At 38.0% G+C, this 12,706-nt stretch overlaps 1 protein-coding gene across 7 annotated transcripts in view; it reads left to right on the forward strand.

The window, feature by feature from the left end:
• Window positions 1-12,706, forward strand: part of LOC131231917 (uncharacterized) — a 49,385-nt gene that overhangs the window by 19,242 nt on the left and 17,437 nt on the right. For all 7 annotated transcript variants that reach the window (XM_058228299.1, XM_058228295.1, XM_058228297.1 and 4 more), the window contains exons 4-7: window positions 1,670-1,779; window positions 6,993-7,061; window positions 8,982-9,701; window positions 11,898-12,424. In XM_058228299.1, the coding sequence (XP_058084282.1) occupies window positions 1,670-1,779; window positions 6,993-7,061; window positions 8,982-9,701; window positions 11,898-12,424 (1,426 nt within the window). The remainder of the gene's footprint in view (window positions 1-1,669; window positions 1,780-6,992; window positions 7,062-8,981; window positions 9,702-11,897; window positions 12,425-12,706) is intronic.

Raw genomic sequence — 12,706 nt, forward strand, 5'->3', positions numbered from 1 at the left:
GTTCATTGGTATGCAAATAGATCCATCTCCAAGGTGATAGCTGGTTGGCTTGCTGGTCCATTTCCACTGCAGGGAAATGTCATTTGAAGATGGTAACATGTGCAATAATGTAGGTGTTGGACTTTAGAGAGACGGAGGGAAGGAGGAAGTGCCGGTTGGTTCAATAAAGCGAAGGATTGCTTCTATGGTTTTCTGTTGGGCCCTCCTGAAGCCTGAGTGTCCCTGTATGGATGTTGGTAATGGGATGGACCTTGGTGACCGATTGGTTCCATCAAGTGAATGGTTACTTCTGTGATTTTCTGTAGGGCCCTCCCTAAGCCTGATTGTCCCCCAGTGGTGTTGGTTAAAGGTCTGGGCCTTGTTGGCTCATTGGTTGTTTTTTTTCTTCTAGTTGCTTTGTTTGCTTTAAGCTCATCTGTGAGTGATGAGAGGGTTACTTGCTCTTTGGGGCCCTTTGTTTTTGTTTTTGGCCTTTTGGCTTTAATATAATTTGTCCTGATTCACAAAAAAAAAAAAAAAAAGAAGAAGAAGAAGAAGAAGAAGAAGAAGAAGAAGAAAGAAAAAGAAAAAAGAAAACATCTTGACTGCTAGGATTTCATGCAAAACTGCACAGTAAACGAAGCTATTCAAAAATCAAATAGCTCTCATTTTTGTAGATCTGAAACAACTATGGTAAACTCTTAAAAACCCCACATCTGATTAAATTAGGGAACTAAACACTAATGAACTACTTTTAGAACATTTTACTGATGAGAAAATGATCTTTAAACCTTTATGCAAATAATATAACTCAACTAACTATAGAAATCAAAATACGTAATCTAGCCTTAATCCCATTAGCAAAACAAAACCCAAGAAAATACTGGTAAGGCAGCTTAGTATGGTGGATATAACTTCCCTAAGGGGCTGTTTGGGATGAGGGATTTGGGGCAGGGATTTGTGAAATCCATGGATTTCAAATCTCCCCAAAATGTTTTTAGTTGAGGATTTGTGAAATTCGTGGATTTCCAAATCCTCACCCCCATAAATCCATGGATTTCCAAATCCTCACCCCCATAAATCCATGGATTTGGGGCAAATCCAAATCCGCACCCCATGTAAAAAACACACACTAAAGACTTTGCAATTCCACAAAGTGAGAGTTGTTTAAAAGCAATATAAGTTATTCCATTGCAATAAATGCTCTGATATTGCCATAAATTCTCCCAATCCAAGGGTATGAAGTTTCATTCCCAAGCAATGGACTTTGGGATTTGCCAAATCCAAATACAGTGCAATTGCATGAATTTGACTAGTTCATGAATTTATCAAATACATTTGCATTTCCCTGATCTCAATCAGGCCCTAAATGTAGCTCGGATTAAGTAGGTGAGTATCCCAGATACCAAGGACTGACTCTTGTATAAAAGCAGCCACCTAAACCGAGTTCTACCCCTTTCAAATGTGCCTACATCACTAAGAAATGGCATTTAACAAATTCATAGTCAATTTTTTTCTGTAAAAATTATATTGGCACTGTTACCATTACGTAAATGTTTTGGAATACCTTGGACTTGAGGGCTACATACCAAATGAAATATTACCTTACAAATGCCCTTCTTTGTTCATTCTAGCCTAATCTTGTAATGATTGCATTAATCTTAGAAGAGCATTTGTTCTGTTTTTGTAGTGTTACATCTTCACTTCAATGGGTCGGTTGGAGGTGTGCAAAATTTTCAGGGTGCAGCACAGTGCTTTTCCTTTCAGAAAAATACAACAGTGAAGTTGACGAATGAGCAGGTTGTGTTAGCAATTTTAGTTTATCATGAAATGAAAACTGTTTTTCCATCAGTGGATGAATATATAATCTTCGTAATGACTTGTGAACTCATTACAGATGTTTCATCAATTTTAAAGTGGGTCTCCTAACATACATTGAATATGGTGGTGATATGAACAGGAGGAATTGTATGATTTTGACCTGAGGATATGCATACTATCCTTGGGTTTTCAGTTCATGAGAGTGAGGTCTATGGTTCTGTGGTCTAGACTTTATCTGATGAGGCCCATGTGCATGGACTAAGCCCTATAATCTCTCAAACTGAAATATCCTAGTCCTCCAATCTTGGCCCCTCTGGGTATGAATTTGGGGGTTAGGATTTGATGATATTTTTGGGGCAAGGTGTATTGACTGTGGGTCTTATCAGGTCAGCAGTCGTATTCACCAAAGCATAGGGCATAACAGAATGAACTACAGTCCAAGGAGAAACATATCCTTGGGTTGAGGATCATATAAATTCTCGATGCTATTTCTGCTAATTCTATTGCGAGTGCCAAAGATTTACTTTTATGAGAATTATTCTCTTTTCAATCACCAAATTTAGATGTGCATGGCATCCATCTCTTGTGATGAGGACATCTAAGCAACATACTAGAGTGGGAGGGTTGAGCCAATCTCCTTATGGCTAGACAACTGTTACATGGGGCCCACTTGACCCAATTCATATTCATATTCCTAGCCATGTTGAAGACCTTTGGCCTATACCCGACTATTCTTCCCAGCATCTACTTCTTTTGCCATACACACCTATCATGAGAGAGGATAAAGGATATCTGGGATGAGCGACTGGTTTCCACATGATATGGAGGTTACCAGGAGTACTTCGTCAAGTGGAAGGGCAAGCCAAAGTCAGACAGTAACTGAATCACAAAGGCCGAGCTTCAGCGACAAGTCCCGGATCTCCTCGAGCGTCACCGTAGCTTTATTTCGCCATAGGAAAAATCTCCTCAATCGAGGGGAATTGATGAGGACGTCCGAGCAACATACCAAAGGGGGAGGGTGAGCTAGTCTCCTTATGGTTAGACAACTGATTGCTTGCCTCCAAGTGCAGAGGTTCATAAGTAATATCCTGTGAATATAGGTCGATCCCACAGGGAGATGAATTGCGAGAAGAAAAAAAAATCAAATGCAAAACAAACTAAGTAATAAAAATTAATCTGATGATTTGATTTTGGGATTTTTGAATGGATGTAATTCAACTGAATAAAATAACACCCAAGCTTCAAAGTTCCACACATAGGTTAATGTTCCAAAATCATGATGACTTGGATAACACAACTAGGATCTGAGCACTATGGTCAGCCTAATCGGAAAATAAAATAGTTTAAATATTTAATAAATGATACAAAAGATTAGAAAATAATGGATTTGCACCATTGACATATATTCTCAAGCGCCAGTGATTTTAAGTATTCAATATCTATAGGATAATGAATATCAAAGAAATATAACAGGTTGAGAACATCTCCTATCTAGGAAATCTGATTGATCTAGGGTAAGCCTATCCATCAATGTGGATCTCATATGATGGAAATATATGGATCTTACAAGAGGATTAAAAAACAAAACCTAAATAATAGATAACATGCATACACCATTCTTCTCATCATTAAAACAATCAATCATCATAATCTTAAAGAAATAATAAACCCATGTGCTTCCCTTCTAGCTTGGGCTAGAGGGAACTTAGAAAAACATAATTAAATTGCAGAAATAAAAAGCAACAAGAAAGAAAGAAGAAAAAAATGCAAATAGAAAAGATCTAAAATAAAAAAATAACTTATAAAGCTTTAATAAAACTAAAAACTCTTTAAAAACTCTAAATATTGCTCTTGAATGCTTCTAATAATGTTTAAGAATGCCCTAGGAGGTCCTACTTATAAGTAGGGAATTCCAATTTTCGTACAAAGTTGAAAACCCTAGAAAACGCCTCAAATATACGTATTTTTTCAAAATAGACTTCTTGCTGTATAGTTCGTTTAAAACAGACTTCCTGCTGCGCAGTTTTCCAAAATAAACTTCACAGCTTCATAATACACTTTTTCAGGACGATTTCAGGATTCTTCACTTCAAATCTTTGATTCTCTTCATTCCTCGCTTGGTTTTCTTGGATCTTTGGAATGTGAATTCTTCAATCTTGATCTCCTAAAATCCATCCCTTGCCTTGGTGATTTTTGAGCATCAAATTCTTACTTTTTAGCACCCTTGTTCAATCCAAGCTCTTAAATTCACCTTGCAACACATACATGAGTAAAATAGAATATTAAGATGATTTATGTTCATAAAACCAAGATATAAATGGGAAAATTATGCAATATTTGAGTCTCAACAACAACCATTACATGGGGCCCACTTGGCTCAATTCACATTCTTAGCCATGTTAAAGACCCCACGTGCATGTTTGTGCATCTTTGAGGACCCCACACTGGGAAGATGCATATGGGCTGCATGTAGGAGCTTGATGGACACATTTGGATTATTGGATTTTGACCATAGACCATTCTAATGGTTGGATTATTATCATCGAGCATCTTCATCGTGGACCCATGGGCCATGAAATAGTTTAGTTATTTAATTTGTTTACATGTTCATTATTTTTGGCGTTGCTCATATTTGTTTTGAGATTAGGAAGTTAGGAATAATTTTTAATTCATTAAGCGTCTCTATGTTGAGAGTCTTATCTGAGAGCGCTTTTTTGTAAAAATTCTTTTCTAAGACTATAAAGGTTGGACGTCCCCACCCTAGCGATGATGCATGTTATGAATGAAAGAGATTTCTCTCCTTTTGCTTTGAGATTGAGCAAAATTCCATCCTGTGATTGGATTGGTGATGCGAAGCCATGGGGAGCGATTCCCTAGTTATCTTTTCTACTTTTCTCTCTTTTCAACAAGGTATCATTTTTCTTCTTTTAAACTTTCATTATTCTTTTTTCTACAACCCCTAATCCATCCAAACCTAGTTTTTAAAACCCTAGTTCTTAAAACCCTTTTTTCCAAAACCCTAGTTCTTAAAATCCTAGTTTTCAAAACCCTAACCCTAAATCTCTGAAACACTAATCATAATATCCCCAAAATCCTAATTCTAAGATACCCAAATTCCAAAATCCTCAATTTTTCCAAACTCCAATCCCCAAAATATGAAAATCCCTTCACCAAATCATAAATCCCTAATTCGCATAACCTAAAACCCATATTCTCAATTTTAGAAACCCTAGATCCTAAATCCCTTAAACCCAAAATCTGAAATCCTAACCCGAAACCTCCCAAAGCCTCAACCTTAATGTTCCAAACCCGAATTCCTCTAAGCCTAGATATCCCAAACCCATTTCCCACATTCCCTAGCTTTTTTCCTAATGTTCCAAACCCTAATTCCTCTAAGCCTAGATACCCCAAACCCATTTCCAACATTCCCTAGCTTCTTTTTTTTTTTTTTTTTGAGAGGAAAACATTCCCTAGCTTTTAAATAGCCCTAACATCTCAAAACTCGCACAGGGCACATGATTTCCATTGAATTCATATTTAACCTTGTGCTAAGATGGGGGTTCTATCTCCCATAGGTCCTGGTTAATCAGTAATTTATGAGATTCACATTGCAGAACTGTCATATGCTTGAATTTGGACATGTTATGAATCTGAAATTTCTGAATTTATGATAAATTGGCTTTATTTTGTCGTTCAATTGCTCTAGTTAATCTGTCTTTTAATTTAATGGCATCATATTAGGTTAGATCATTTCATCTTGCATCATCTTGTGAGTGGGAAGTGTGGTAGTTCTTCCAGCTACTTGGAAGTAATGTTGGTTCTTCCAAGGCTAGTTGCAGTCCTTTTGGAGGGTTGCATAAAGGGTTCTGATCTAAAGGGTGTGTACTTTGGAGGATGCTTCCCCATGCTTTGATGTAGGGCATCTGGAAAGAGTGAAACAAAAGATATGCCTACAATAGAAAGACATTGATGCTAGAATTTAAAGAAACCATTACAGAATTTCTAAAGTTGGGGATTATCTTCCAAGGAATTTAAAGTCGTTAGTGCTTTGGAACTTGGTGGTTTCTCATCACAGCAATGCCTGGAAAAAGATCAACAAGTGGGACCTTCCTCAAGCTTGTTAAAACTGGATGTCTACAAAAGTCCCATAGGCAAGCTCAAAATTAATACTGTAGGGGGTGCATCAAAGATGACAATAGCTTTTGTTTCCTTGCCTTTTCAGGCCCCATTGGTCAATGGTAATTCTGATGCACAGGAGGTCAAGATAAGAGGAATGGAAGGATATGATTTTGCAGCCTACGATGTTAGCCATCCCCACCGTCATATCATTCTCAACATGGGTGGGCAAATTATATAATCATTAAAAAATAAAAATAAAACAAAGTCAGTGTTGCCTAGAGTGAGAAGGAAGCTGTAATAGTGGCTTTAGAAGATATGATGGAAATGAATGAGAAGAAGATGGATGCTTTCAAGGAAGGAAAGTGAGTTGAAATTGCTTTTTTACTTATTCCCAATAAAAAATAAGCATGCATGTTACAATTCTTCAATGTTGAATGGGATGGAGTTGAAAGTCTGTAAAAAGGGAGTTGAAAGTCAATAAAAAGGCAAAGCTGAATGTAATTGGTTGTGTATCTACAGTAAGGACCTTGACCAAAGGGATTGGTCCTTGTTGTGTGGGCCCTAGTTGTTGTACATCTGTTTTCTGGTATTGCTTTTGTAGCCTTCAACACCCATGGTTAAGTGTCTAGCATGTTGCTTTTCGAAAGCAAAATTGGATTCATTGTATGCAATTGAGTGCATGTTATTCCATATTGACCTATGCTATAAGTCTATAACGAGGTTCATGGAAATGCCACTCATTGATTGCCATGATCAATTTTTGTTTGAAATGCAAAATACGTGCCAAGTATTCTTTAGCATACTTATTAATTGTCGATGCAATATTTGTCATGAAAATCTATCCTACACAGCACTCAAATTGTATAATCTTGTCTAATATTCCTTCGCCCCCGTAAGATTTGTTTGTCCTATTATGCATTATACTAGACTTTTGCATGAATGGGCTGTACCTTTTTGTAAGGGTTCTCTACTTTGATGCATAGAATTGTTTGAGTGCTTCCTCTGCTTTGTTTTTATTTTATTTTATGAGTCTAATCGAAGTAACAAAGTCCAACTTGGAATGCATTGTGCAGATCTCTCCTGGAGTACTGTATATAGGATTTTTCAATGGCATTGGGCCGGCAAGAACACAATCAAAGATGGTATGTCATTTATAACATCAATGGGACCAATAACGTTTTCACCAGTTCTATTGCAATATTTCCTTCATTATGGTCTAGTGTTGTGTGTAGTTCTCCCCTGCTCTATATATAAAAAAAAAATTTAAATGATACAATTTGTCTAGCTATGGAATATGTATCTTGTTTCTATGACAAAATTGAGAGGCATAGTTCTCTGTCATGACGAATAATTCCCCATCTGGTATGGAATTTGTACATGTGGGGCCCACAGTTTGACCATCCAGACCGTTGATCTGATGGGTCCCTTCATGGATGGTCATGAGCCAAATTTCCCTAAAGGGACAATTCTTCTGTGATTTTTGGCCTGCAAATTAAGGATTAAGGAAAAATAAACATACCAAAAGCCCACATTTAATGGAAAAGGGCCAAAGAGTGGGCACCTAGGACCTTTTAGGGCATGGTCCGTTGATGCAGGACCATCAGACAAAATGGGCCAAAATTGGCCCATATGCTAAGCGATTAAGGGTAAGGGGAAACCGAAGGGTCTGCTTGGACTGTGGGACTCACAGTTCCAATTGGATGGCCAAAATTCCAACCGATGGATTGTGGGACCCACAAGGCACAAGTTGAATTGACTGGTATGCCTAGGGTTTTTTAACGCATATGTTCGTATAAAGAGCTATACAGTTGTATATATAGGGAGCTTTGAGTAGTGTTTACATCCTTTCTAAATTCTACCTAGTTTCTTTATCTAATTTGTTTTCTTCTTGTTATTACAATTGATTTAGGTTAGTATGGGTAAATTTAGGAACTGAAACTTGGACCAGTAAGAGTTGATTGGACATTTAATTCTAGTCAGGATTTCTATATACAAGGCTATATAATACATAGCCATACATTGGAAATATGGCATGATATGTGATTGTACCCAAAAAAAAAGGATTCTTGATTCCTGCAATTGGAAGAAAAAAAAGCCTAAAGTGAGACTCTTCCAGAAAACTAGCGGTAGGCTCCTCTGGCTTTTCTTGTTGTGGCAAGCCTCCATAAAAACCTATCCCCTTTATATGTGCGTTTGCGCGTGATGTTTCCTATTCCCCTGCTTCTATATTTCTCGTGTGTGAATTGGATGAAATTGGTGAGCCCAACAGTGAATCTAAAAGCTGTCTATTCTATTTAAATCTAGAAAGCAGTGAAAAGGTTTGTTTCCTATGCTTTTCTTCGTTTGGAATTGAAGTTAGATTGTTTTGGCTGTAATCACCATCATCCATCCACAGTGGGTCCATCGGATCAAAGGTCTGGATCACGTGTACGAACTTTGTGCCGATCAGGGAAGTTCCCTATCAGTCACAGATGCAGAGCTTTGCCTGTAAATTTTAAAATTGTTAATACATGATAAATAGAACAGAAACTTGACATTGTTGTCTTGTTTACTACATAATGTATACCTACTTATAGCATTACAAGGTTTTTCAGCCAACATGTATTCCCATTCTATTGGTTTAGCTTGTTAAAAGAAATTATAAAGAGGTATTACATGCTGCTTGATCAACAGATAGTGTTTTTTTTTTTTTTTTCGTTCAACCTAGGAATGGTATAGGTCCAACATGGATGAGGCTTTCCATAATATCTCCCCTATCAGATGGTCCTAGGCATCTAATGACTGGGCAACTACAAACAGTTGTACTTGTCAGGAACCTGTCAGATGATTAGAGACTTTTGGAGCATCTTCCGTCCCATGTGTCCCACCATATGAATGATTTGGAGAATAGAAAATTGCCCCACATACAGTTTACCTGTTTGAACAAATGCTTGATCAAGTCCATCATGGATATTTTTGCCAACTTGCCATTTTCTTCCATTAATTTCCTTCAGAAAGTCTATGCTTTGTCTTGTTATCATACAGTTATGAAGTTTAAGGCTACTACTCTGGCACTGGTGCAGATTAGTCGAGGCCCATCATACACGTTCAGAGCCGACATAAGTATAGAAGGATGCATAACCTCAACAATGTGGGGCCCATTTTGCAATCAGTCAATCAGTCAGCTTTCTTGTGTTCAAACTGATGCCAACACAAGTAGAAGAAGTCTTTTAGATCATGAGATGTACAATAGTAGAGGCTCAGCCAGCGGTAATATCTACGTACGCAGCATACAAAATGCCCCATCTGATGAAAAGAAGGAAGCAGCATTGACACCTGGTGTGTTACCGGCCTCAGAAAATGTTGTCACTTGTACAGATTCTCATGAGGCTGTATGTCTTGCAAATGACAAGTTAAAGATCTACTCTTTGGAAATAGTGGACATGACATTCCAGTTAAAGATTATGGCTACAGACATCAGATTCAATCAAACATCTAATGCAAATGTCACTGAGAATGATGGAAAAATGCTGATATTGTGTTATGCTCGACATGATGCTATGCCGCTGAGCACTGTTAATGACTATTCTGGTGATATAAGTAGAGTTCCTTTGATTATCCAATCACCAAAGATTGGCCGATGGTATATTGCCATTCATGTTGTGAACCAGACAAGTGTAAATGGAGAGATGCAAGAGGTATATACAAATGCTAGTCTGTGCTTTTCCTTGGAGTTGCAAGTGGACGGATGCCCTCTTGGAAAGGCTGGACCAAACTGCACGTGGGAAAAGCATATGCTTCAGGTATTGTCATTTTCTCTCTACATTCATTAATTTGATTTTACTCTAATTTTTATTGTGTTCTGTCAATTATTTCATTTCATTTCATTTCATTTTATTTTTTGCATGCGTTTTTTTATCATTCTAGCATTGTTATGTGAACATTTAGTTACACTAAACCTGAGCTATCTCAATTTTCGAAACTTTCCTTCAACTCGGAAATTGTCCAGAGCCATGTGCAAGTCGACTAACCTGAGTTGACGCTGAAATTGATTGCATTTAAGTAGTTGATGGAGAATCATTAGAGAACAAAAACTTCTTCAAGGAAATTATTCATATTAAGGGTGCAACTTGGCAGGTTGGGTCATGTTGAGAGTCAACCCAAGCTCAAGAGGTCTGAACCCGCAACCTGGCCTGACCGGAATTCCAACCCAAGGTGCCTAACCGAAACCCAACCAAATTCCCCTACACTCAACCCTAAACTGACCCAACCCAACCCAACCTAACCCTAATACATGTGATCATTCCCAACCTGACCTAACCTGACCAGAATTTGTTCAAAGCGAACCCATCCTGATTTGAAATTAGGTTGGAGTTTTCTGACCCTAATCTGACCCAAGCACCATGACAAACCAACCCAACCTGACCCAAACTTGGGTTGGATCGTTCAAATTTGGCTCAACCCAAACCTAAGTTGCAGCTCTAATTCGGGTAATCAGACCCACACACTTAATAGAGGAATGTTTACATGTATGACAAATTTGAGAGAGCAAATCGTGATGGAAATGAAGCTCCTAACTTCAGGCTCCATCAGCCATCAATTCCATGGTTCTAACAAGGAGGAGTTATAGGATCCTTGGCCTGAGGCGTTGCATAGTATGCTTGGGTTTTCATTTCTGACAAGTGGAGCCATGGTTCTGTAATCTGGAGAGTTTTTCCATTGCATTCACTTTGTATGGACTGTGCTTTGAAAAATTCCAAGATTACAGGATCTTTGTCATCAATCTGGGGCATTTTCTCATTCAAATGTGGACGATTGCTGTATTTTTCTTCTTACCATCCATTTTTAGGTCAGAAATCAAAGGGTTAGGATTATTCCACTGAGGATACCTTTGGGTATTGTCCATCCAAGTGTCCCCAAACATACCAATGGTCTGGATCTCTGATCCATGGGCCCCACTTGTCAGAACTAAAAACCCTCCTTTACTGTGCAAAGCGTTGGTTTGAGGACCTGAAAAACCTTTCTAATGGAATATCTCCAAGTTGGTGGTTGATTTGGCCAACTCGGTCACTCAGCATTGTGATTTTATACAATTTTTGTTAATTCAGTTATTTTCATGTTCTGTTAAATTATAGTTCTTAGTTCATGCATGCGGCTGTGGTTTTTGCAGATTTATATGCACGAACATTTACACTTACATTTTTGTCATCTTATAACAAAAGAAATGAATTTTTATAAGACAGTTCTTCCTCTCTTCTGTAAGAAGTCTTTTAAAGACATCGAATTCAGTTAACAAGGAAGCCATTGACTGAATGACTCATGTGTCACGAGTTCTGTTTTCATTGTTTCTCTTCCAGCTTTATAAGAGTTAGTTTTTTACCTGTTCTTCAATTTCTTGCAATGTTTCTTTGACACTCATTTCTCTTTATCTTTATCCTTGGCATTAATCACTCTATACTTCGTAGCATATTCATTTACATGAGGTAACTATGATGCTTGATCTTAAGAGACTGTGTCTCTCTGTTCAGTTCAGGTGGACCCACCTTTTGGTAATCTAAACCATTGATTTGGTGGGCTCATCATGGGATGAGCCATCACCCGATACCTGGCCTACCAGATGATCTTAGCCATGACAAATACCATTAATGGTCCACGTTTAATAAAGGCCCAATCGGACAGTTGGGATCATCTGTAGCATGACCTTCCGGGTATCTCCATCCTGCATGGATTGTACCAATGAATGATTTGGATTACCAGAAGGTGTATCCACATGTGTGAGTTGTTGGGTTGACCAAATGCTCCTTCAGACATTATATATTTCCTTCATTTATGTTGCATATGTTATGGGCTAATGAAGTGGGTTGTTCTACTGTCACATCCTTGCTCTAAATCTAGAGCCCGATCGTATCTTACCTTCTTTCTGATATCTATTTTCTTGATTCTTGGAGAAACTTGCTTGTGGAAAGCTCTAATTGACCAACTAAGATGGTTGTCTGCAGAGAGTTCTTAAGAAAAGTCCTCTTCCTTTTGAATCTTATTATTTGCCAATTGGTGAAACGATGTTCATGAAGTCGGCTAATTTCCCTGTGGAGCCCCTTTTAAGCAACTCTTCATTTGGGGACAAATTAGATGTTGCCTGGACTTACTTTCTTCTGGACGTTCCTCGTGGTGCAGCTGGCGCAAACATACATGTTCAACTAGTATCCGATGCAAAAGTGACTTATGGAATATATGCCAGATTTGGTGGGATACCGTCTCTTGGTACTTGGGACTATTATTTTAATGGGACGAGCAGTAGCAATGGCTCCATGTTTTTGGCATTGAATGATTCAAGTGAAGGAAGGGTGAATTTTTATATTTTATATGCTAAAGAAGGAACTTGGACTTTTGGGTTGAGGCATCTCATTGATAGTCGAGTCAAAGATCATATTACCATGTCTTTCGGTCTTGAGGGATGCCCAAGACGATGCTCTTCTCAAGGGACGTGCCATTTTCCCGCAGATGAAAGTGGTTTGACATTTTACAGGTTAAATATCGGATCCTTTCATTCCTTCTTGAAATGTAGCGAATTTTCTGTTCTACATTTTTTTCTTTTCTTTTCTTTTCTTTTGCTTTTTCTTTTTTTGGAGATATTTTGGTATACTCTTATTCAAGCATTGACTTTGGATTTGGAGTTCGTAGCATTACATGTTAATGGTGAAATTCCAAATGCTGCTATTGTTGAGGATCTATACAGTTCTCAGCCAAAATTACCAGTGTTTCATTTGGGTCAGATTTCACATGATGGGCCCACCTTTCAGTGGGCCTA

The sequence above is a fragment of the Magnolia sinica genome, chromosome 17 (assembly GCF_029962835.1).
Source record: "Magnolia sinica isolate HGM2019 chromosome 17, MsV1, whole genome shotgun sequence".
Taxonomy (NCBI): Eukaryota; Viridiplantae; Streptophyta; class Magnoliopsida; order Magnoliales; family Magnoliaceae; genus Magnolia; species Magnolia sinica.